The 25,507-nt window shown below is 50.3% G+C and overlaps 1 protein-coding gene across 6 annotated transcripts; it reads left to right on the forward strand.

Moving 5' to 3' along the window:
- The first annotated feature begins 1,035 nt into the window (after nucleotides 1-1,035).
- Nucleotides 1,036-25,210, forward strand: snx33 (sorting nexin 33). Of its 6 annotated transcripts, none has more exons than XR_007958490.1 (3): nucleotides 1,036-2,519; nucleotides 22,122-24,018; nucleotides 24,057-25,210. XR_007958490.1 is itself a non-coding variant. In XM_052042691.1 (2 exons), the coding sequence occupies exons 1-2, from the start codon at nucleotides 1,172-1,174 to the stop codon at nucleotides 22,373-22,375; spliced, it is 1,602 nt and encodes a 533-aa protein (XP_051898651.1). In that variant the 5' UTR covers nucleotides 1,036-1,171; the 3' UTR covers nucleotides 22,376-25,210. The 6 variants fall into 6 exon arrangements, 1 of the variants encoding a protein (XP_051898651.1); XR_007958492.1 differs by having other exon boundaries at nucleotides 24,095-25,210; XR_007958491.1 differs by having other exon boundaries at nucleotides 22,122-23,980.
- Nucleotides 25,211-25,507: the final 297 nt, after the last annotated feature.

The following is a 25,507-nucleotide window of genomic DNA, read 5'->3' on the forward strand; positions in this document are numbered from 1 at the left end:
CACCACGCTTCCGTCGCCAACATATCAGGTCCATAACTTCCTAACCCGTATGTCTTTGGAATGTGGGAAGAAACCGGAGCACCCGGAGGAAACCCACACAGACACGGGGAGAACGTACAAACTCCTTACAGACAGCGGCGGGAATTGAACCTGGGTCACTGGCGCTGTAATAGCGTTACACTAACCGCTACACTATCGAGCCTGTCTTCTTGTGAATGTGGCTTATCTGATGCTCTGTGCCTGTGATGCTGCTGCAAGTAAGGTTTTCATTGCACCTGTGCACAGGTGGACTTGTACATACAACAATAAACTAGACTTTGAATTCTTTTGCCTGCTCAGATGCTGCTCGGCTCACTGAGTTCCTCCAGCAGATTGTTTGTTGCTTCAGATTCCAGCGTACGCTGCCTCCTGTGTCTCCTATAGCTTGGATGTAGATGGAGGGTGAATTGTTGTGGGGAGGGGAAGGAGAGAGGTTTGGGGGGGGAGGATGGGGGGAGGTTTGAGGGGAGGAAGGTTCGGGGAGGGGGAGGTTTGAGGGGAGGAAGGTTTGGGGAGGGATGCAGGAGGTCCGGGCACTGGGGAGGGTTCCGAGGCCGGAAACGGAGGAGCGCAGTGAGCTGGGAGTTTGCGGAGACGGGGAGGGGCGATGCCGGGGAGGAGACGCTGAGTCTCGGCCTGACTGAGGCGGGAGCCGGTGGACACCAACGGGCGCAGTGTGGGGTCGGGCCCGGACAGGGGGGGGGGTCCCGGACAGAGTCCGGGGGGAGTTCTCCGCCGAGGGCGGGCGGGGGCTCAGGCTCGGGGGGAGCGGCGCTCCGTAACCTAAGCGCCGTCCCGGACTGCGGAGCCTAGAGGGCGGCCGAGAACTTCGCTGCGAAACTTGGCAACAAAACTTTGGCAACGGCCGGGCGGCGGCAGCGGGAGCCGGACACCGAGCACCGGGAGCGGAGCGGCGCCGGGAGCCGGGCACCGAGCACCGGGAGCGGAGCGGCGCCGGGAGCCGGGCACCGAGCACCGGGAGCGGAGCGGCGCCGGGAGCCGAGCACCGGGAGCAGAGCGGCGTCGGGAGCCGGGCACCGAGCACCGGGAGCGGAGCGGCGTCGGACACTGGGAGCCGGGCGGCGGCGGGACGGGGGTGCGGGCGACCCCGGGACCCCCGGCGCCCTCGGCGATGGCGTGCGCCAAGGCCAGGGCTCTGTACAGCTTCCAGAGCGAGAACCCCGAGGAGATCAGCATCAGCGAGAATGAGGAGCTGCTGGTGTTCAGCCAGGACTCGCTGGACGGCTGGCTGGAGGGCCGCAACAGCCGCGGGCACCGGGGGCTTTTCCCCGCCTCCTACGTGCAGATCCTGCCGGCCAGCGGGGCGCCCGGCCCCGGGCTCCCGTCCCCCGCCGCCAGCTACGAGGACGAGGACGAGGATGATTGGGACGACTGGGACGATGCGTCGACGGTGGCGGACGAGCCGGGGGTGAGCGCAGCCCCGAACGGCCACGGGCACCCAGCGCTGCCCTACCCCGGGGTGAACCTGCGGCCGAAGCCGTGGCTGGAGCGGCAGGACAGCGCGGCGGGTCGGCGCGGCGCCGTGGGCAGGAACTTTAACCGCTTCTCCAGCTTCGTGCGCTCGGGCGGTGAGGCGTTTATCCTGGGCGAGGTGCCGTCGGTGCTGCGGCCGGCCGAGACCTACTCAGTGGTGATGAGCGCGGACGGGCCGCAGTGGAGCGAGAACCCGCGGCCCTTCACCTGCACCATCGAGGAGCCCACCAAGCAGACCAAGTTCAAGGGCATCAAGAGCTACATCTCCTACAAGCTGACCCCCAGCCTCACCAACTACCCGGTGTACCGGCGCTACAAGCACTTCGACTGGCTGCACAACCGGCTGCTCCACAAGTTCTCCGTCATTTCGGTGCCGCACCTGCCCGAGAAACAGGCCACCGGCCGCTTTGAGGACGACTTCATAGAGAAGCGCAGGAGGCGCCTGATCCTGTGGATGGACCATATGACCAGCCACCCGGTGTTGTCTCAGTACGAGGGCTTCCAACACTTCCTCACCTGCACGGACGACCGCGCCTGGAAACAGGGCAAGAGGCGCACCGAGAGAGACGAGCTGGTGGGCGCCAACTCCTTCCTCACCATCCAGATCCCGCAGGAGCACCAGGACCTGCAGGACGTGGAGGAGAGGGTGGACGCCTTCAAAGCCTTCTCCAAGAGGCTGGACGACAGTGTGTTGCAGCTCAGCAGCGTAGCCTCAGACCTGTGCCGCAAACACGCCGGCGGCTTCAGGAAGGAGTTCCAGAAATTGGGCAACGCCTTCACTTCCATCAGCCAGGCGTTCGAGATGGACCAGCCGCACCTGGCCGTCTCCCTCAACAGAGCCATCTCCATCACCGGCAAGACCTACGAAGCCATTGGCGAGCTGTTTGCTCAGCAGCCCAAGAATGACCTCTTCCACATGTTGGACACGCTGTCTCTGTACCAGGGCCTCCTGTCCAATTTCCCAGACATCATTCATGTCCAGAAAGGTAAGGTCATCTCCATCAATGCTCAGCCTGCTCCCCAGGCCCTGGTTGCTTCACGTCTCCCCTATGTAACTAGACAGAAGGTTCTCCCTCAGTGAGGTGGCCAGTCTCCCAGATGTACTAGAGAAACAAAGGACTGCAGGTGCTGGAATCTGGATGAAAAACACGATGATACTGGAGGAACTCAGCAGGCCAGGCAGCATCCATGGAGAAAAGCAGGCGGGCAACGTTTTGGGTCAGACCCTTTTTGACCGCCTGCTTTTCCCCCATGGATGCTGGTTGGCCTGCTGAGTTCCTCCAGCATCATGGTGTTTTTCAGTCTCCCAGATGGGGGCTCAGCACAAAGGAGAGGAGAAAGAGCAACAGTTTAAAACCCCAGCCACGTCTTTCCATTGCTACTTAGGTCTGTATCAGTGGAAGTTGAAGGGCAGTTATTGCAGTCTGACATCTGCTTCTGGACAGGGGTGACACTGGCAGTGCACAGGGAGGTAGTTGCGAGACTGGAGCCTGGATTGGAAGGGACAATGTAGAGTGTGGTTCATGGAAATCAGTTTGGACTGAGAATTGTATGGACAGTTAAATGGTAAACTGTATGAACTAACAGGGGACTGATGCTGATTAAATAAAACACTGTGTGTACTGCAACATCCCAACGTCAAGGGACCATATTGTCTGAGGACTGCATTACATAAAGGCATTTGAACGGAAGGAACAGTGTGCCACACAGAGACAGCTGTACAAACTGAACAGTGTGTGACATTGCGGGAGGATGGTGGGAGCTGTACTGAGAGAACGGTGATAAGTGGAGAGTTAATGTACCAGCTAGTGTGTGAAACAGGAAGAGTTGTATGGACGGGACAGATTGTTTCAGCAGGGGAGCTGCTGGGACTGGGGTTGGGGGGGGGGGGGAAACGCAGGGCACCCCCTCAGCTGGGGCTGAGCTACACTGTAAACTGTGACCAACTTAATGCCCTTCCTGCCTGTTGACCAGAGGAAACATTGGAAACTTCAAACCCAGTTCACCGCAGACCCCAAGATGTGCTGAAGTGTACTGCAGGAGTTTCCCTGGTGTTGTTCTGGTGTGTTCATTGTGCAGGAGGAGGCTTCAGTCTGAGTTTGACAATTAGGGGTGATGAATGGGATAATGAGTGGGGTGTGGGATCAGGTTCTGATGTTAAGTAGAAATAAAATCGCAGGTGGTTACAGTGCAGAAGCAGGCTTTTCATCCCACTGAACTTGTTCTACCTGAGACCAGTCCAGCTAATCCCAGTCCCCGAGCCCCCGATACCCTGCACCCTCCAGGTGCTTTTGTAATCTTTCTCGATTCCCTTTTTCAGCGCACTATGCCGGTTTATTGCTGTCTCTCTGCTCTTGGGCTCCAGTTTATTTCACCTCTTCTCATTCTTCCCATGAAAATGGAACTCATCACATTCCTCTGTGTTGTTTCTCTGCCACCTATCTGCCCACATCTTCCTGCCGTCACTACCACACTCCCCACAGTTAATGACACCTCCAAGTTTTGTGTCACAAACATGGAGACTGTGCAATGTGCACCCAGACCCAAGGCATTGATATGTATGTTAAACAAAGGAATGATCCTGGTACCGAATGCTGGGAACTCCCCAGTTCCCCCTCCGGTCTGATAAACAAACTTCCACTACTGTCCTTCCTGTGACTCAGCCAGTCTTCTATTACTGCTGCTTCTCTCCTTTTATTCCACAACCTTTGATCTTGATGACAAACCTGTTATGTGGCATTTTATCAAATGCCTTTTGAAAGTCCACATGGGCCACACTAACTGGGTTTCCTTCAATGACCCTGTTACTTCATCAAAAATTCACAGTAGTTAGACACAATTCACCTGTAACTGATCCACATGAGCTTCCTGTACTCAATATAAAGTACCTGCCAATTCTCTGTCCCATTATTGATTCCAGAATTTCCACTCTCACCGGTAAATAAGGTAACGCTCAATCACCGTCAGAGATACCTTTAATCTATTTCTCTCGTAATGAGATCTCCACGCAGCCCAGGAAGCAATGGCTCTGCTCTGGCACTTGCTGCCTGTTGGTTGGCAACACCTCTGGGTGAGACTATGACCGAGACAGGGAGCTCTCACTTCCTACCAATGTGCATCGTCATGGCTCACAGACTGGTGCTACATCGGCCTGACCTTTGAACCTTGGGGCAACCTGACGGTTCAGCTCAATGAGTAACTCCCACCGTTAGTCAGAGCTCTGCATTCAAACCCCCATACCAGAGGCTTCAGCATTAAGCCCTGGCCTCTGCTCCGGTGGTTGGGCAGTACTGAGGGAGCCCCGTGCTGTGGGAGGGGTGGTACTTAGGGAGTGTCACACTGTGGGAGGGGCATTACCCAGGGAGTGTTACACTGAGGGAGGGTCACACTGTGGGAGGGGGCGGTACTGAGGGAGGGTCACACTGTGGGAGGGGGCGGTACTGAGGGTCACACTGTGGGAGGGGGCGGTACTGAGGGAGGGTCACACTGTGGGAAGGGCAGTATTGAGGGAGTGTCACACTGTGGGAAGGGCAGTATTGAGGGAGGGTCACACTGTGAGAGGGGCGGTATTGAGGGAGGGTCACACTGTGAGAGGGGCGGTATTGAGGGAGGGTCACACTGTTGGCAGGAACAGTACTAAGTAAAGGCTGCAGTGTTTCCTGCACTACTAAGGTTACTGGATTTGTTTTTGTCGGTGCTGACTGACAGATTATAAGACAGTTTGGAATGTGCTGAGGTTGCCAAGGTTACTATGGCCGGATGTAGGTGAAGGACTCCCCGGTGTCACCACCCATGGAGTCACCGGATCTCCTGGGGTCCTGTGGGAGGAGCTGACACCACCCAACCTGCTTCATTGGCTGTTCAGTGGTGATATCACTGCACTGCCAGCAGTTATCATCCATCCCCAGTGACCTGGGGGTCTGTCGGGCCCCCTCACATCTACACACTGCTGGAACGTGCAGCCACAGTTGGCCCAGAGTGACGGGGAAGGGACCACTGAGGTGCATTTTGTGACCATGACTGACACCAGATACTTACACCAGAATTATATATTCTCCAGCAGTCACCGTACATTCAAACGGCTCAGTGTACAGCCCAGAACAATGATGTTAGGTCAGGAGTCTGCGCTGTTGAGATCTTGCAGAGCGGCAGATTATGGAGCCAGGCAGTCACTGTCCCCCAGCCCCTAACTGGGTAATGCCCCAGCTGAGGAGGGAGAGGTCCTGGTGGGCTCTGGGTCCGAGATAAAGGGACTGGTGGTGGAACAGACTTGGGGCAGAGCTCCACCGAGGCGCCAGAGAGCTCGGGTGCTGGAAGACAAGTTGTGGAGTGGGGTGGTGTTTATGACACAGACTCTGTGTTGGTGACTGCTCCAAGCAGGATTCGTCACAAACACATTATTCAGCAAGCACGTCAGCATTGCTTAGACTGGGCTGACCGGTTTACGGGGTGGAACCGTTAAAGTTCCTTCACCAGGCTTTAACTTCACGTATTGAAGGGGCTCATCTCTGGGCTGCTCACCTCTCTCCTCTGTGTTTATCCGGAATCGGTTAAACAAGGCCCAGAATCATTGGTAGTGCACACACTTAATCAACAGCAGGTCCAGGCAGAGCAGTCACCAGGGAGAGGATAAGGTGATGGACTGCACCCATCACTCACCTGTTGATACAGTACTGGGCTCTAGACAGAGTTGTACACGAGGAATATTCAGAAGCAGACCCGTCCCCACCAATACTGTACCCTTGTGTTGTACAGTGACAAACCCGTCCCCACCGATACCATACCCCGGTGTTATACAGTGACAGACCTATCCCATAACACACAGAGCACAATTAGGCCATTCGGCCCATTGAGTCTGCTCCGTCATTCATTCGTGGCTGATTTATTTTTCCCTCTCAACCCCATTCTCCTGCCTTCTCCCCGTAACCTTTGATACCGTGTTAATCAAGAACCTATCAACCTCCACTTTAATACACCCAATGACTTGGTCTCCCAGCCATCTGTGGCAATGAATTCCACAGATTCACCACCCTCTGGCTAAAGAAATTCCTCCTCATCTCTGTTCTAAAGGGACGTCCTTCTATTCTGAGGCTGTGCCCTCTGGTCCCAGACTCTCGCACTACTGGAAACATCCTCTCCATGTCCACTCTATCCAGGCCTTTCAGTATTCAGAAGGTTTCAGTGAGATTTCCCCCTCATCCTTCTAAACTCCAGTGAGTACAGGCCCAGAGCCATCAAACTCTCCTCGTTACGTTAACCTTTTCATTCCTGGGACCATTCCTGTAAACCTCCTCTGGAGCTTCTACAATGCCACCACATTCTTCCTTAGATATGGGGCCCAAAACTGCTCACAATACTCCAAATGTGGTCTGACCAACGCCTTATAAAGCCTCAGCGTTACATCCTTGCTTCTATATTCTAGTCCTCTCGAAATGAATGCTAACATTGCATTTGCCTTCCTGACTACCGCGTTAACCTTTAGGGAATCCTGCACTAGGACTCCCAAGTCCCTTTGCACCGCCCATTTCTGAATTCGCTTCCCATTTAGAAAATAGTCGACGCCTTTATTCCCTCTACCAAAGTGCATGACCGTACACTTCCCTGCGCTGTGTTCCACCTGCCACTTCTTTGCCCATTCTCCCAACCTGCCCAAGTCCCTCTGCAGACTCCCTGCTTCCTCAACACTACCTGCCCCTCCACCTATCTTTGTATCATCCACAAACTTGGTCACAAAGTCATCAATTCCATCATCCTGATCATTGACATATAACGTGAAAAGTAGTGGGCCCAACACCGACCCCTGCGGAATACCACTGGTCACCGGCAGCCAACCAGAGAAGGCCCCCTTTATTCCCACCCTTTGCCTTCTGCCAGTCAGCCAATCTTCTATCCATGCTAGTACCTTTCCTGTAATACCATGGGCTCCTATCTTGTTTAGCAACCTCATGTGCAGCACCTTGTCAAAGGCCTTCTGAAAATCCAAGTAAACAACATCCACTGACTCTCCTTTGTCTATCCTGCCTGGTACTTCCTCAAAAAATTCCAACAGATTTGTCAGGCAAGATCTCCCCTTTAAGGAAACCATGCTGACTTTGGTCTATTTTATCATGTGCTTCCAAATACCCCGAAACCTCATCCTTAATAATGAACTCTAACATCTTGCCAACCACTGAAGTCAGGCTAACCGGCCGATAATTTCCTGTCTTTTACTTCCCTCTCTTCTTAAAGAGTGGAGTGACATTTGTGATTTTCCAGTCCTCTGGAACCATTCCTGAACCTAGTGATTCTTGAAAGATCACCACTAATGCCTCCGCAATCTCTTCAGCTACCTCTTTCAGAACCCTGGGGTGTAGTCCATCCGGTCCAGGTGACTTATCCACCTTCAGACCGTTCAGCTCCCAAGCACCTTCTCCTTAGTAATAGTGACTACACTCACTTGTGATCCCTGACTCTCTTGAATTTCTGACACATTGCTGGTGTCTTCCACAGTGAAGACTGACACAAAATACTTATTTAGTCCGTCATTTCTTTGTTCCCCATTACTACCTCTCCTGCGTCATTTTCCAGTGGTCCGATGTCCACTCTTGCCTCTCCTTTACTCTTTATATATCTGAAGAAACTTTTGATATCCTCTTTTATATTATTGGCTGGCTTACCTTCATATTTCGTCTTTCCTCCCCTTATTGCTTTTTTTAGTTGCCTTCTGTTGGTTTTTAAAAGCCTCCCAATCCTCTAGCTTCCCACTAATTTTTGCAATATTGTATGCCCTCTCTTTTGCTTTTATGCTGTCTCTGACTTCCCTTGTCAGCCACGGTTGCCTCATCCTCCCTTGCAGCTTTCTTTGGGATGATCCTGTGTCTTCCAAATTACTCCCAGAAACTCCTGCCATTGCTGGTCTACCATCATCCCCGCTAGGGTCCCCTTCCAATCAAGTCTGGCCAGCTCCTCTCTCATGCCTCTGTAGTTACCTTTACTCAACTGTAATACCGATACATCCAATTTTAGCTTCTCCCTCTCAAACTGCAGGGTGAATTCTATCATATTATGATCACTGCCTCCTCAGGCTGCCTTTACCTTAAGCTACCTAATCAAATTTGGTTCATTGTACAACACCAAGTGGGTTCGACCACAAGTTTCTCTAAAAAGCCATCTCATAGGCATTCTAAAAATTCCTTCTCTTGGGATCCAGTGCCAACCTGATTTTCCCAGTCTACAGTATCTGCATACTGAAGTCCCCCATGATCACTGTAACATTGCCCTTTTTACATGCCTTTTCTATCTCCTGTTGTAATTTGTACCCCACATCCTGGCTACTATTTGGAGGTCTGTATACAATTCCCATCAGAGTCTTTTTACCCTTGCAGTTTCTTTACTCTACCCACAAGGATTCTACATTTTCTGATCCTATGTCACTTTTTGCTGAGGATTTGATTTCATCCTTTACCAACAGCGCTACCTCACCCCCTCTGCCCACCTGCCTGTCTTTTCGATAGGATGTGTATCCTTGAATGTTTAGCTCCCAGCCGTGATCTTCATTCAGCCACGACTCTGTGATGCCCACGTCATACCTGCTAATTTCTAACTGCACTATAAGCTCATCTACCTTTTTAGGTATACTGTGTGCATTCAAATAAAACACCTTCAGTCCTGTATTCACCACCCTTCTCAAATTTGCCTCCATGTTGCCTGAAGTTAAATTTTTCTCCCTTTCTAAACTTTCTGTCTTATTCTTTATTCTGGAGACTTCAGGAACCTCTCCTGCATGCTCCGTCCCTTTTACTTTATCCATACTTTTCCAATCTTTTGAACCCACCCTCTACTATTTAGTTTAAAGCCCTATCTGCAGCCCTAATTATGTGATTCGCCAGGACCTTGGTCCCAGCATGGTTTTGGTGGAGCCCGTCCCATCGGAACACCTCCCTCCTTCCCCAATTCTGGTGCCAATGTCCCATGAATTGAGACCCACTTCTCCCACACCAATCTTTGAGTCATGCATTTAACTCTCATCTTATTGACCCTGTGCCATTTTGCACGTGGCTCAGGTAGCAATCCAGAAACTATCCTTTTTAATTTAGACCCTGGCTGCTCAAATTCCCTCAGCAGAACCTCTTTCCTTGTTCTGCCCACATCGTTGGTACCCACATAGATCACAACAACTGGATCTTTCCCCTCCCACTCCAAATTCCTCTGCATGTCAGACGAGATATCCCAAACCTGGACACCAGGCAGGTAACACAGCCATCGAGACTCTCGCTCCTTGTGACAGAGAATTGTGTCCGATCCCCTAACTATACTATCCCCAATTACAACTACATTTCTCTGTCCCCTTTTGAGTGGCTCCCTGAACCACGGTGCCACGGTTCGGTTGCTCATCCTTCCTACAGCCTCCATTCTCACCTGCACAGGGAGCAAGAATCTCAGACCTGTTGGACAATCTCGTGGACTGAGGCTCCTCCAGCACTACCTCTTGGATCCCCCTACCTGCCTCACTCACAGTCACACCCTCTTGTCTCTGACTACAGACCAAATTTGAAGTAATTAATTTGGTGGGGTTCCATCCCCACCAGTACTGTACCCCTGTGTTATACAGCGACACCCCCGTCCCCACCAGTACTGTACCCCTGTGTTATACAGCGACACCCCCGTCCCCACTGGTACTGTACCCCAGTGTTATACAGCAACACCCCCGTCCCCACCAGTACTGTACCCCTGTGTTATACAGCGACACCCCCGTCCCCACCGGTACTGTACCCCAGTGTTATACAGCGACACCCCCGTCCCCACTGGTACTGTACCCCTGTGTTATACAGCGACACCCCCATCCCCACTGGTACTGTACCCCAGTGTTATACAGCGACACCCCCGTCCCCACTGGTACTGTACCCCAGTGTTATACAGCGACACCCCCGTCCCCACTGGTACTGTACCCCAGTGTTATACAGCAACACCCCAGTCCCCACTGGTACTGTACCCCAGTGTTATACAGTGATAGACCCATCCCCACTGGTACTGTACCCCAGTGTTATACAGTGATAGACCCATCCCCACTGGTACTGTACCCCAGTGTTATACAGTGACACCCCCATCCCCACTGGTACTGTACCCCAGTGTTATACAGCGACACCCCAGTCCCCACTGGTACTGTACCCCAGTGTTATACAGTGATAGACCCATCCCTATGCTGGAGGAACTCAGTGGGTTAGGAAGCATCTGTGGTTGGAAATGGATAGTCGACATTTTGGGTTCAGATCCTTCACGTGGGTCTGACCCATCAGTTTGTTTTTTTGCTCTTGATTCCATCATCTGCAGTTTCTTGTGTCTCCTACCAGTACTGTACTGGTTGTGACTTTGGGTGCCACAGTGGTTGTGTTTGAGTCCAGCTGTTCATCATCTGGCTCAATAACTGGGATAAAGGGAGTCCTGTACAGAGGTGTATTGCTGTATAACTCTGCTGTTAATTACAGGTGTACTGTCATCTAACTACACTCCAGTACTGGTTTGTCATAGTTACAATGGGTTCATTTCTGGTGAGTATGGATCTGTAAGCGTGTAACACTGGTGTACACTACTGTACAGCTGCATAAATAGGTGTAAACTACCGGTTGCTTTGGAGGTACTGCTGTACGAATGAATATCCATAGTGGCTAAAGGTCAGTCACATTCTAATATGTGGTTATGATGTAGGTGGCCACTTGTGTGGGAATACTATCAAGCAACCCCCTTGTACCCAGTGGTACTGTACTCCAGAGTCATTGATGAGAGACCTATCGTCACGGTTATATACTCCACTGTTACAGAGCATTAGACCTGCATCAACAGTACTGGAGCCCAGTGCAACCCAGCAAAAGACCTGTGTGCAGCGGTGTTACATGGGCAGTTCTGTACCTGTTGGTACTGTGCACCAGTGTTATACAGCAACACACCTGCCCCATAGAAACCATAGAAAACTACAGCACAGAAAACAGGCCATTCGGCCCTTCTAGTCTGTGCCGAAACATTATTCCACTAGTCCCATTTACCTGCCCCATCTGCACTGTACAACAATAAATATTTGAAAATCTGTTGGAGTTTTTAAGTTGTAGCCAGAACAGATAAGGGAGAACTAGTGGGATCCCCTTGGACTTTAAAAATCTCTTCTCTAAGGTGTCACACAAGGGATTATTGAACAACGTTGAAGGGTATTGGGACTAACATTTGACACAGATTGAGCACTTTTTAACAGAGTACAGGTCATTTTTGGGTGACTGTGGGTGCTGCAGGGATTGGTCCTGGGACCCAGTTGTTCTCCATGTAACTCAGTGACTAGAATCAGGGAACCAAGTGTCATGTATCCAAGTTTGCTGATGACACAAACCTGGGTGTCTGTGCAGATTGTGAGGAGGATTTCGGGGGATATCGAAAGGCTCAGTGAAACGAGTACATGGCAGCTGGCAATAGAATGTGAACAATTGTGAGGGCATCCATTTTGGATGAAAAACTAGAAAGGCAGAGTGATTTTTTAAATGGGAGTTTGAAAGCTGTTGGTGCTCAGAAGGATCTGAGTGACTGTGTTTATGACTCACTCAGAGTTAAAGAGAAGTTACAACAAACAACTTGAAAGGCAAAGGGAATGTTGGTCTGTGTTGCAAGAGTGTTTGAGTGCAAGAGACATCGTACTCTGATTATACGGAGCCCTGGTGAGACGGTACCTGGAACATTGTGAGCAGGTCTGGTCTCCTTTCTCCTGATGGAGGAAGTACAGCAAAGGTTCACCAGATCTGTTTCTGGGATGACAGGCTTGTGCTGTGAGGGATCTGGGCCAGTACTTCCTTGAGTTTGGAAGAGTTAGAGGTGAAATGTACAGAATCCTTACAGGTAGGTGCAGGGGTGATTTTTTTTTTCCCTGGAGAGTCTGTAAGGAGGAAGTGCCGGACTGGAGGTACCGACTCCTCCCCACTCCTAGTGCTGACACAGAGAGCCCCCTCCACCAGCTAGTATTGTGACTTTCCTGGATACATTTATCAGCAACCTAGAGCAGGGAACTGTTCATTGGTCATTGCCAAAGGTGGGCTTCCAAACATCGCCCTGTTGGCCATCCAAAGTGCCACTGGGCCGGTGGTACGGGGGATCCGACGATGAAGGACAGCATGTGATGACATCGAAAGCTGGTCTCACACTGGCTTTGTTATGGTGATGGTTCCAGTTCTGGTCTCATCTCTCACCCCAAACCAATGGGTGGGTTGTCTTGTGAGGAAAAGTTGAACTTGTTTCTGCTGGAGATCAGGAAGTTGGAGCTGACTTGATTGAAACAGATAACATCCTCTGAGGGCTCTTTGATAGGGTGGATGTGGAAAGGATGTTGCCTTGTGAAAAAGCTGGAATTAGGGATCATTGTTTATAAATAAGGCAGAAAATGAGGTGATTATTTTTCTCTTAGAGGCTGAGAGTCTTTGGAACTCTCTTCCTTAAAGGATGATGGATATTTTTAAGGCAGAGATAAACAGATTCTTGATAAACAAATGAGGTGAAGGTTTACTGGACAGGAATGCGGAGTTGAAGTTACAGTCAGATCAGCCTTGACTTGTGGGGCCCAGCAAACAACTCTTGCTCCTAATTTACATGTTTGTATGTGTGCTCCTAACAAAACACACCACCTTAACACTGCCTGTTGTCAGCCAGGCTGTTCTGGAGAACTGAGCCCAGCCCTTCAGCTTCACTCATGTTAGAAGCTCTCAGTTTGACTTCATTCTAGTAAATCCTGTTTGAACAATCTCCAGGCCTATCATATCCAGTTCTATAATGTGGAAACCAGACTGTGCACAGTCCTTCAAACCGCACTGGAACACAGAATCAGGATGTTCCTGTGAGCAAGATAGGAGCTGCTTTGGGTTCCAGCGAGGCGGCAGCAGGGAGAGAGTTGGCCCAGTTTCTGAAACATCTGTCTCTAACACTAGACCCAGGCTATGTTTGTGGATCTGGAGCAGGGCAGCTGAAGAGCAGAGCCCTCGGGCGACACTGAGAACTATTGACATCACTCCTCAATGAGAGGACTCGCCTGAGGCAGCTGTCTGGCTCCACATGCCTACTTGTTTTGTGTATGGAAATTAAAACCAAAATTCAGGTGCACGAGATAGGCGCAGGAACAGGATCTCGTTACCAGCTCAGTTGTCTCAGATCATGGGGATTAACTGTTGCCTGGTAATCCCTGGCTCTGAGTAAAGTTTGTGTGTGTGAATCTATGTGTGTATTTGTGTGAGTGTCTATGTGTATGAGTGTGTGTCTGTGTGTGTATATCTGTTACATAACTGTGATTGAATCTGTGTGTCTCTGAACGTGTGTGACTGAGTGTGGGTGTATACGATTGTGTGTGGGTGTGAATCTGTCTGTGTGTGTATGTGTCTGGGTCTGGGTGTGTGTGAGTGGGTGAGTTCTTGCACCACTCCCACCGCACTGTCCCTCTGACAGTGTTTCCTCAGCACTGCCCCTCCCAGTAGTGCAGGGCTTCCTCAGCACTGCCCCTCCCAGTAGTGCAGGGCTCCCTCAGTAGTGCAGGGCTTCCTCAGCACTGCCCCTCCCAGTAGTGCAGGGCTCCCTCAGCACTGCCTCTCCCAGTAGTGCAGGGCTCCCTCAGTAGTGCAGGGCTCCCTCAGCACTGCCCCTCCCAGTAGTGCAGGGCTCCCTCAGTAGTGCAGGGCTCCCTCAACACTGCCCCTCCCAGTAGTACAGTGCCCCTCCAACAATGCAGCACCCCCTGGGTTCCAGAGTGGAGTATTGTTTTGGATTTGGGATTCATTTTGTTGGGACTTGAAGCCATAAACCCTCTGAAGGTGAGTGTGACCCAGTTGTCACAGAGACATGGACAGCATCCAATCTGCCCACTCATTCTGATAAGCATTTGCTCAAATTTCAGCTCTGGGATTTTGCCAAGTCACTTGTCATTTTATGATTTTCCTACTGATTTATTTCCTTGTTCTTCTTGTCCCCATCTTCTGAGGAATGTGGTGGTCTTGTAGAGGTCCCCACATGGAGAAGTTCTGGATTTGCGTTAACCCTGGCCTCACTGTGTGGTGAGCTATTCCCCCCACACTCGCACTCTGTCTTCACCCTGGCAAGGGCCAGTCTTTGGTGGGCCCAGCTTGGGTTTTTACCCTGTCAGGATGCGTGGTACCGTTTCTGCAGCGAGTAACGTTGGCTTGGATTCTTGGGATGGGCATTCTTCCCAACACGCTATGTTCGGGCTGCCAGTAACCCTTCCATGTGAAAGCCCCTCCACCCACTGAAAACTCCCCCCACTCCCCCCACCAAATACACCCCCTGCAGATTTCAAATGTAACTCTCTCCTGGGGGGGTGGGGGGGTGCCTGACAGAATGTCTCCTTAACATGCAGGGTCCCTGCCCAGGGAGCTGGGAGTTGGTGTGCCTCTCCTGAAGTGCTCAGTCAACTCGGTGTCAGTGTACTGAGGAGAGGGTGCAGGAGGGAGGGCTTTAGATTTCTGAGGCATTGGGACTGCTTCTGGGCGACCTGGGACCTGTACAAATCAATCAGGTTCCACCTCAGTGGGACCAGGGCCAAGATGATCGCAGGGGGATTGCTAGTGCTCTTTGGGGGTGGGGGTGGGGGTGGGGGGGGGGTGGTTTAAACTAGTTTGATGGTGGGACAGGAACAGGAATTCAGGAAAGAGAGAAACAAAGCAGGAACTGGAAGCTGGAGAAGTAGTTAGCAAAGTAAGTAGCAGAAAGGCAAGTGGCAAATGGGGTCAAAGTAAGTAATAATGTTCAAAAGTTAAAGTTAGTATGTCTAAATGCTCAAAGCATTCACGATAAAACACATGAATTAAGGGCACAAATAGAGCGACCCATGGAGCTGCCATGGCGTAAACGTAACCAAAGCTGGGACGGAACGTTCAAGGATATTCCACGTTTAGGAAGGAGAAGGGAAAAGGAGAACGGGGTTGGGTGGTGCTGTAGAGGAGGGAGAGCTGGTGCAGGGCTGGGGATTGTTCTGGGCTTGATGGGTCATGATGTAGAATTAGAATCAATTTGGGTCGAACTAAGAAGCAGCAAAAAGCAGAAAATAGTGCAAGGTATTTATAGACCATCAAATTGTAGTAATGATAGGATGGCAAACATCAGGAGATTAGAGGGGTGTGTATCAGGGATAATGCAGTTATTATGGGTGGGTTTAATCGTCATGTAGGCTGGACAAGTCAGATTAGAGGTTATAAGGAGGGCAAATTCATGAAATTATATAAGAAGCAATTTTCCAGACACCAGGAAGAAGGTGGCTATTTTAGATCTTGTTTTCTACAGTGAGGAAGGGTTAAATGACAACCTCATTGTTCAGGGGCCCTTGGGAAAGAGTGACCATGATATAGTAGAATTGTACGTTGAGTTTGGAGGAGATGGTGGTCAGTCCAAACCTAGAGTCTGAAATCATGAAGGAAGGAATGAAGCTATGAGGGGGGAGCTGGCTGTGGTTGGTTGGGAGAAGACATTGAAGGGTGTGACTGTGGACGGACGATGCCTGGCAGTTAAAGGAATATTCCATTAAAGTACAAAAACTGAACAGTGGACCAAGCTGACAGGAGAAATAAAATAAAGCAGCACACACAGTGCCGGAGGAACTCAGCAGGTCAGGCAGCGTCTGTGGAGGGAAATGGACAGTCAACGTTTCGGGCTGAGACCCCATCAGGAGTGGAAAGGAAGAAGGTCAAGAACATAGTCTCAGCTTGTTACATTACTCCCTTTCATCCCCCTCCCCCAACCACCTACCTTCCCCCTCTCACCTGGACTCACCTATCACCTGCCAGCCTGTGCTCCTCCCCCTCCCCTGACCTTCTTATTCTGGCTTCTGCCCTCTTCCTTTCCAGTCCTAATGAAGGATCTTGAACAGAAACATCAACTGTTCATTTCCCTCCATAGATGCTGCCTGACCTGCTGAGTTCCTCTAGCATTTTGTGTGTGTTAATGCAGATTCCAGCATCTGCAGAATCTCTTGTGTCTCCAAATAAAAGAAAGCATTAAGTTCACTGAAGATGCTTCCGAAGTCGCCAGAAATAGCAATAGATCCGATAATTAGGAGCAATTTGGAACTCAACAAAGGAGTTGATAAGGAAAAGGAAGAAAGAATCGGAGAGTAGACTGGCAGGAAACATACACCATCTGAGAGAACTTTGCATAAAAAGGGACTAGCGAAGGCTAATGTGAATCCGTTTCAGACAGAGACAGAATTCATAACGGGAATAAGGAAATGGCAGAGGAATTAAGTTACAACTTTGTCTCATCTTCACAGGAGATACAAAACACCTGCTGGAGAAACCAGAGAACTAAGGGTCTAGTGAGAAAGAGGAACTGAAGGGAGCTGGTGTTTCTTAAACAAAGGGTACTAGAAGTAGAAGCTAGTGGAGCTGACCACTCGGGAATCCTGGGAACCCCATGATCCATGCCGACCAAGATTCCCATCTAATCTAGCCCTGTTTTCTTGTGTTTGGTGCATTCCTTTTAAATGTTGTTAATGTACCTGCCTCAACCACTTCCTCCGGCAGCTCATTCCATACGTGAACCACCCTCTGGGTGGAAAACTCCTTCAGATCCCTATCAAATCTCTCCCCTCTCACCTTCAACCTATGCCTTCTCATTCTTGATTCCCCAACCTTGGGAAAAAGACTGTGTGCATACAGGAAAGATGGTGAATCTTTTGGCCACCTCTTCCAAAATCCTTCAGATTCTGGAATTGTTCCTATGGATCGGAGGGGAGCAAATGTGATCCCACTATTTAAGAAAGAAGGAGAGACAAATGGGGAATGTCTGACTTGTTAGCTGGATGTCAATGGAAGGGAAAATCCTGGAATCAGTAATGAAAGTTGTCGTTGAACAGAATAATTGGACTGAGCTAAGTCATTGTGGACTTGTGATAGGGAAACATGTTGTCAGACAGGAAATGGAGAGTGGGAACAACTGGATCATTCTCATGGGCTGCTGCAGGGATTGGTGTGTGGGACCCAGCTGTTCACAACCTATAACGATTGGCTGAGGGGCCAAATGTCACCTTCAGAAGTCTGAGACTGTTTACAGAGGAGAATGAAAAGAGATTTCCCGGGGATGAGTGAGCAGGCAATAAAATGTGGAAATGTGAGAAGTTGTCCACCGCAGCAAGGCAGAGTATTCTGTGAATGGTGAGACACTGCAAAATATTGATGTTCAAAGGGATCTGGATGTGCTTGTATACATCACTGAAGGCCAATGTTACCGGCGCAGTGAGCGATGACGAGGGCATCACTCTTACTGCAGTTGTACAGGGCGTTAGTGAGAACCTCCGGGAGTATTGTGTACAGTTTTGGTCTCCTTACCTGAAAAGGGATATACTTAAAGAGGGAGTGCAGCCAACATTCACCAGACCGTGTGCAGTTCTGGTGCCCACACTACAGGAAGGATGTGGTTGCACTGTGGAGAGAGTGCAGAGGAAATTCACCAGGATGTTGGCAGGATTGGAGGACTTTAGTGATGAGGAGAGATTGGACAGTCTGGGCTTGTTTTCCCTGGAGTGAAGGAGTCTGAGGGGTGAGCTGATGGAAATATATAAGATTATAAGAGGCGTAGATAGTCAAAATCTTTTCCTCATGGTAGGGGTCCATCACTAAGGACCCTCACCATCCAGGACATGCCCTCTTTTTGTTATTACCATTGAGGAGGAGGTACAGGAGCCTGAAGACCCACACTCAATGATTCAGGAACAGCTTCTCCCCCTCCACCATCAGATTTCTGAACGGTCCATGAACACTACCTCATTATTCTTTTTTTTTGCACTATTTACTTCTGTAATTTATAATAACTTTGTCCTTGCACTGTGCTGCTGCTGCAAAACAACACATTTCACCTCATATAAGTTGGTGATAATGAATCTGATTCTGCCTATGACAATAAACTTGAACGGTATTACAAATGAGGGCATAGGTTTAAGGTGAGGGGAAGGAGCCTCAAAGGGAATCTGAGGGGTAGTTTTTTTTACAGAGTGGTTGATATCTGGAACTCACTGCCAGGGGAGGTAGTGGAGTCAGGTACAATCACCACATTTAAGAAACGTTCAGACAGGCAATTAAATAGGCAAAGTATAGAAGAATATGGACCTAATGTGGGCAAATGGGGTCAGTGTAGATGGGCAAAAGGGTCAGCATGGACATGGTGGGCTGAAGGGCCTGTTGATGTGCTGTACTCTGGGGCTCAGTGCTTGGCTCCAGGGAGGACAGGTTTGCCACACAAGGAGAGATTGCACAGACTGGGACTGTGTTTGCTAGAGTTTAAAAAATGAGAGGAGACCTCACAAGCTTGACGGGCAGGGAGGAGGTTTCCACAGGCTGAGCAGTCTAAACCAGGGGGCACAGTCTCAGAGTAAGGGTAGGCTGTTATAGGAGAGTGAAGTGAGGTGGTTACTGACCCGGGGGGGGGGGGGGGGGGGGGGGGTCCGTGGGGGGGAGGTTACACGTGGTTGCACTGACCCTGGGCACAGGAGTGCCGACAGTGTGAAGGATACACCCTCCATACCTGATGAAGGAAGCTGAGGATAGCATCACATTGAAAGAAAAGACACAGAGTGCAGTGAAGATTAGTGGTAGGCTGGAGGATTGGGAAATTTTTAGAAACCAGAAGATGACTAAAAATGTTCTAACGAGGGATAAGGTAGAGTACCAGAGTATGCTAGCAAATAATATAAAACAGGCAATACGAACTGCTGAAAGATGACGGTAGTTAAAGTAAACTTTGCTCCCTCAGTGTGTGAGACTGGGGACTAGAGGAATGGCAGTAATTCATCGAACATAGAATAATGCAGCACAGGAACAGGCCCTTCGGCCCACGATGTTGTGCTGAACTAATTAAGCTAATGATGCCTAATTAAACAAATCCCTTCGCCTGCACATGGTCCATATCCCTCCTTTCCCTGCATATTCAGTAGTAATAATAACAGAAAGTCCAGTGCCATAGGGAGGGAGGAACTTAAAACAATCTTCATCACTACGGAAAAGGTGCTCGGCCATCTAACAAGGCTAAAGACCAACAAATCCCCTGGACAGAGATGTTGGATCTACCAGAGTTCCAGAGAACTGGAAAACTGGAAATGTAACAACACTATTCATGAGAGGAGGGAGAGAGAGTAGGGTGGCACGGTAGCAGAGCAGTTAGCGTAACGCTATTACAGCGATCCATCACTGTCTGTGGGGAGTTTGTACGTTCTCCCCGTGTCTGCGTGGGTTTCCTCTGGGTGCTCTGGTTTCCTCCCACATTCCAAAGACGTATGGGTTAGTAAGTTAACATGGGTGTAATCGGATGGCGCAGGCTTGTTGGGCCGGAAGGGCCTGTTACCGTGCTGTACAAATAAAGTTTATAAAACATCCAAGAAACTGTAGGCTGGTTATCCTGGTGTCTGTCATTGGGGAAATGCTTAAATGCTTACTTACTGCAACACAGAAGAGGACCATTCAGCCCAAGGATCAGTCCCCCTCTGCTCATCTCCCTGTAGCCCTGCCTCTCTCACATGCCCATCGACTCCCCTTCTGTTCTTTTGCCACTTATCCTACACGGTAATCTACAGCGGTCAATTCACCTACCTGCCCACCTTTGGGATGTGGGTGGGTAGAAACCGGAGCACCCTTGGGAAACTCACAGAGTGACAGGGAGGACATGTAAACTCCACGTAGACAGCACCCGAGGTCGGGATTGAACTGAGCTGAGAAGAGGCAGCACTACCTATTAGAAAATCGTAAGACAATCAAACAGAGACAGTGCGGTTTTATGAAAGGGAAGCCATGCTGGAAAAAGTTGCTGAAGTTCTTTGAGGATACAACAAACAGGGAACCAGTAGATGTGGAGTATTTGGATTTCCAGAAGGTATTTGATAAAGTCCCACACAAAAGGTTCCTGCACAAGATGGGAGTTGATGGAGATATGGGGAATATGTTGGCACAGACAGGAAATTGACTAACGAACAGAAAGCAGCAAGTCGGGATACATGGATCATCTTCAGATTGACAACCAGTGACTGGTGGGGCCGCAACTATTTATAATCTGTATTCCTGACTTGGACGAAGGGAGTGAGGGTTGTGTAGACAAATCTGTTGATGGTGCAGAGATCAGTGGGTGAGGGGACGCACAGAGTCTGCAGGGGGATGTAGAGAGCCCAAGTCCATCGGCAAGAAATTGGCAGATGGAGTATAATGTGAGAAGATGTGAGGTTGTCACTTTTGAAGGAAAGATGAAAAAACAAATTATTGTGTAAATTATGACAAAGCACTGTGGTGCAAAGGGATGTGGCGTCCTATTGCATGAAGATAGCTTTATTAGTCACATGTACATCGAAACACATTGTGAAATGCATCTTTTGCGTAGAGTGTCCTGGGGGCAGCCCACAAGTGTCACCACGCTTCCAGCACCAACGTAGCATGCCCACAACTTCCTAACCCGTACGTTTTTTTTGGAATGTGGGAGGAAACCCATGCAGACACGGGGAGAACATACAAACTCCTTACAGACAGCAGCCGGAATTGAACCTGGGTCGCTGGTGCTGTAATAGCGTTATGCTTTTCAGCATGGAGGTACAGCAACAACGTGAAATGTTGGTCTTAATTACAAGGAATAGGGAGTGTAAGAGCAGGAAGTTTTGATGCATCTTTGCTGGGCCAGGAGTGACTGCAGCTGGAGTACTGTGCACAGATTGGTCTCCACATTTAAGGAAGGAAATATTCACACTGGAGGCAGGGTAGAGCTCACTGGATTGGTTCCTGGGATAAAGGGATTGTCCAATGGGGAAAGGCTGAGCAAGTTGATCAGGCCTTTACTTGTCAGGCTTGTTGAAGGTCAGCACAGTGCCACAGCAGGTAGTGCTGCTGTCTCTCAGCTCCCGTGACCTGGATTAGATCCCGATCTCATGTTATGTGTGTGGATCTGTATGTTCTCCCTGGGACTATGTGGATTTCTCCTGGGTGCTGCAGTTTCCTCCTATATCCCAAAGACATGTAGGCTGATTGCGACTGTAAATTCCTGGTGTAGGTGGGTGGTAGGAGAATCGGTGGTGGGGGTGGGGGGGGGGGGGGGGAAAGAGTTGATAGGTATGTGAGAAAGTGCAGGTTACAAGAAATAAGTGGAGAATGGAACTGATGGGAATGCTCTAAGACCTAAGGGGCCAAATGGCCTTCTACATCCTGAAGGGGATGTTCAGGGTGGGTTCTGAGGACATTACCTCTAGTGGGAGTATTGGAACTAGGGGGCATGGTTTCAGAATAAGGGGTCACCCATTTCAGAATTGAGAAATGAGAAGGAATTTCTTCTCTGAGTCGTTAATTCCTGGAATTCAGTATACCAGAACCATGGCGATGGATTCAGGGTTGAAATGGTGAAGCAGGGGCTGGAGGGGCAAATAAGGCAATGATTCTGTCACAAAAGTTGCCAGAATCAGGTGTTTAACTGGTGCTGTTGAACCACAGAGGGTCGAATTGTGCTGTCAATTTAATGCAGGGATTGGTATTTGGTAAAACGTAATAAAAAGGTCGAGGATGTGCAGAGATGGGACGGTGGTGAATTGTGGGAGTGCTGACTGACGGTGTGTGTGTCGGTGACAGGTGCCTTTGCCAAGGTGAAAGACAGCCAGAGGATGAGTGATGAAGGCAAGATGGACCAGGAGCAGGTGGATGGGATCAAGAGGCGGTGTCGAGTGGTGGGATTTGCTCTCCAGGCTGAGATGAACCATTTCCACAAGCGCAGGATCGTTGATTTCAAGCGCATGATGCAGTCCTACCTGCAGCAACAAATCCTCTTCTACCAGAGGATCAGCCAGCACCTGGAGCAGACGCTGCACTTGTATGACACACTGTAATCAAGGACCTCCTCCTCCACCCCCAACCTGCCACTGGCTTGGGAAGGAAAGGCTGCTGAGATGTTTCCCAGTCCCCACGATCCTTTCTTCAATCCCCTCCTCCTTTCCCACAGTACCTTTGACACCCGACAATCCCCTCTGAACTTTCCTCATCACCTCGATCCCAATTCCCCTGACCATTCCCCAAATCCCAGACCCTTCCTACAATCTCCCTGACCATTCCTCAAATCCTGGGCCATTTCTACAATCCCACCATTCCCCAAATCCTGAACTATTCCTACAATTCCCCTGACCATTCCCCAAATCCCAGACCATTCCTCAAATGCCGGACCATTCCTACAATCCCCCTGACCATTCTCCAAATCCCAGACCATTCCTCAAATGCCAGACCATTCCTACAATCCCCCTGACCATTCCCCAAATCCTGAACCATTCCTACAATCCCCCTGATCATTCCCTAAATCCCGGACCATTCCTCAAATCCTGGACCATTCCTACAATCCCCCTGACCATTCCTACAATCCTCCTGAGCTGCCGGTGCCGGGTTCCATGAGCCTTTGTGGGGATGGAGGCTCCTGGGTTGACACATGAGCTGTGTTCCAGTGAAGGTGAAGAACTCTCCCCTCCCACGGCCTCACTCCATGGACACGTGGAGTTGTTTACACTTTGTACTTTAAGAACCAGCGGAGGGAGCTTTGTTCGCCCAATCCTGTGTTAGTCCCTGAATGCTATGGATCACGTTACCAGCCAAGCCAGGTGGCACTGTGCTCCAAACCACTGCAGGAGGCTTCTACATACTGCTTATAGCCACGTTTATCTCTATGACACTTACAGCAGATTTTATTTTTTGAAACAATGGGGGTGTAACATTTTTTCAGTAGAGGTCACTTCTTCCAGCTCTAAGGTTTACATTAATTTTCTGACAGAGACAACATTTCTTCCTCCAGCTACCACCACCAGAGCTTGCTCTGGGCCGCTGACTCTGCAGTAATGGCATGTTTTTGTATAGTGTTTTAACTATTGGGACAGTTAACCTTTTTCTATACAGGGCATAACAGGGAGATCTGTAATGATAGAGGAGCTTTTAGTTTTTCAGGTTGTGTGGAAAGTGTTGGTGTTAACTGTCATTGGGGAGTAATCATTGCTTTGCGGGGTTGGCAGATGTACATTCCACAACATTGGGAATGTTTGCTGGCAGATATTATTGGGGCTCAGCTGTGTAATTGGGAGCTGGAAACTGAATTACGGCAATTGAGAGACATCAAGAAAGTGAGGTCGGTGTGTGAGGAGCACAGGCAATGTGACGGAATAGGTAATGAGCTGTGACAGTGGATAAAGAGGCTGACTGCATTCCTTAATCTGTGTGAAGGCCACTGTTGGCATGGTGGCCTAGCCCTCAGGTGTGCTGTGGCCTAGCCTACTGGTGTGTAGCCCACAGGTGTGCAGCCCACAGGTGTGGTGTGCCCAAGCCCACAGGTGTGCAGTGGCCTAGCCCACAGGTGTGCAGCCCACAGGTGTGCAGCCCACAGATGTGGTGTGGCCTATCCCACAGGTGTGCAGCCCACAAGTGTGGTATGGCCTAGCCCACAGGTGTGCAGCCCACAGGTGTGGTGTGGCCTATCCCACAGGTGTGCAGCCCACAGGTGTGGTGTGGCCTATCCCACAGGTGTGCGGCCCACAGGTGTGGTGTGGCCTATCCCACAGGTGTGCGGCCCACAGGTGTGGTGTGGCCTATCCCACAGGTGTGCGGCCCACAGGTGTGGTGTGGCCTATCCCACAGGTGTGCGGCCCACAGGTGTGTGTCAACTACCTGGGTCCACAAGTGCCCCACTGTTTAAAGAGTGCACTGCACTTTAGATTCTCTTCTTTAAAGCTGTTCCACTACAGTGCTGTAGATCTTTCTTCAACTGTACACTCACGGTCTGGATTATAAATCAGTGCTTTATCTGTGATATTTAATGCTCTGGATATAAAGATTACATACTGGTCACCATAAGTGATGAATAATCCATGGAGTGTGGTGCAGAGGAGCTGTGAGGGGCAGCTGTTGTGAGTACCACCCTTCAAAGTGCAGTCAGGATGGAGTCTGATGCTGCCCACCCTCACACACATCAGATGGGTTCTCACCTGTCGTGGCCGCTGCTCTCAGTGTTCAGCATGTTGAGCCACAGTGTACATCAGAGTCCACACCCGGCTAGGTCTCAGTGACCTGGCAACGGGTCTATGGGACGTTGGTTAGGGAGAGTGTGGGAGGCAGACGTGACTGCAACGCCTCCCTGTCAGGGAACTGTGGGCTACTGGTTCCCCAGATCATGTCCCCCCACCCCACTCACAGGAGGCTTAGTGAGGATTACTGGAGGAGAAGCCCCCACTTCGGGACGGCTGTACTGAGGGCCCTGGACCATACCTGCTGCCGACCCACTGCTCCTGGGACAGCCGAGGGGAGCTGTTCCCTGTAAGCCACACCATCCACAGCCCAGGACCACCCATGTGTCCGGGAGCTGGGGGTTTCTGTTCATCACTGGTACTTCCAGGTGCAGGTTGGCACCATCAGGTGCCAGGAGTCTATAAACCAGCAGGAGAGGAAGGAGCGCTGATGCTCACTCTGAAGCCCTGGTGGGAGGGAGAAGTGGGTAGTTCACGGCCAGTGTTGGTGTCCACAATGGGCAGCTGTTGGCTCAGCCGCACCAGCGGGTGAACACATTGAAGTGGGTGGTTGATCCCCATTGGTGGGCATCCTTCCAGTGCCCTCGCATGTCAGCAGTTTCTGCACTGCTCCCGGTAACATCACTTAATACCAGGAAATAGTGAAATAAAATGAAAACAGAAACAGGAATTGGTTCTGTTCTGTTCACTAATCTACTCAATGGTGAGTTCATGTGATATTTTTGGACAATGTGCTGATTGCAGGATCGGGAGACCGGGAACAGGGAGGTGTTGGAGTGTATTCCCGGAGAAAGGACTGAGTAACATTCCTGGATCTGGGAGCAGTTGGAACCCTCCCTGATGGTCGGACACCTCTCGCCCCTCTCCCAGCCTCTCTGCCCACCTCCTGTTGGAAGTGTCCTGTGGAACATCAGGAATATTCCAGGAACCAGCAACGGAGCCAGCTCCACAAACGCCTCCCTCAGC

This window comes from Pristis pectinata, chromosome 32, assembly GCF_009764475.1.
Source record: "Pristis pectinata isolate sPriPec2 chromosome 32, sPriPec2.1.pri, whole genome shotgun sequence".
In the NCBI taxonomy this organism is placed as follows: Eukaryota; Metazoa; Chordata; class Chondrichthyes; order Rhinopristiformes; family Pristidae; genus Pristis; species Pristis pectinata.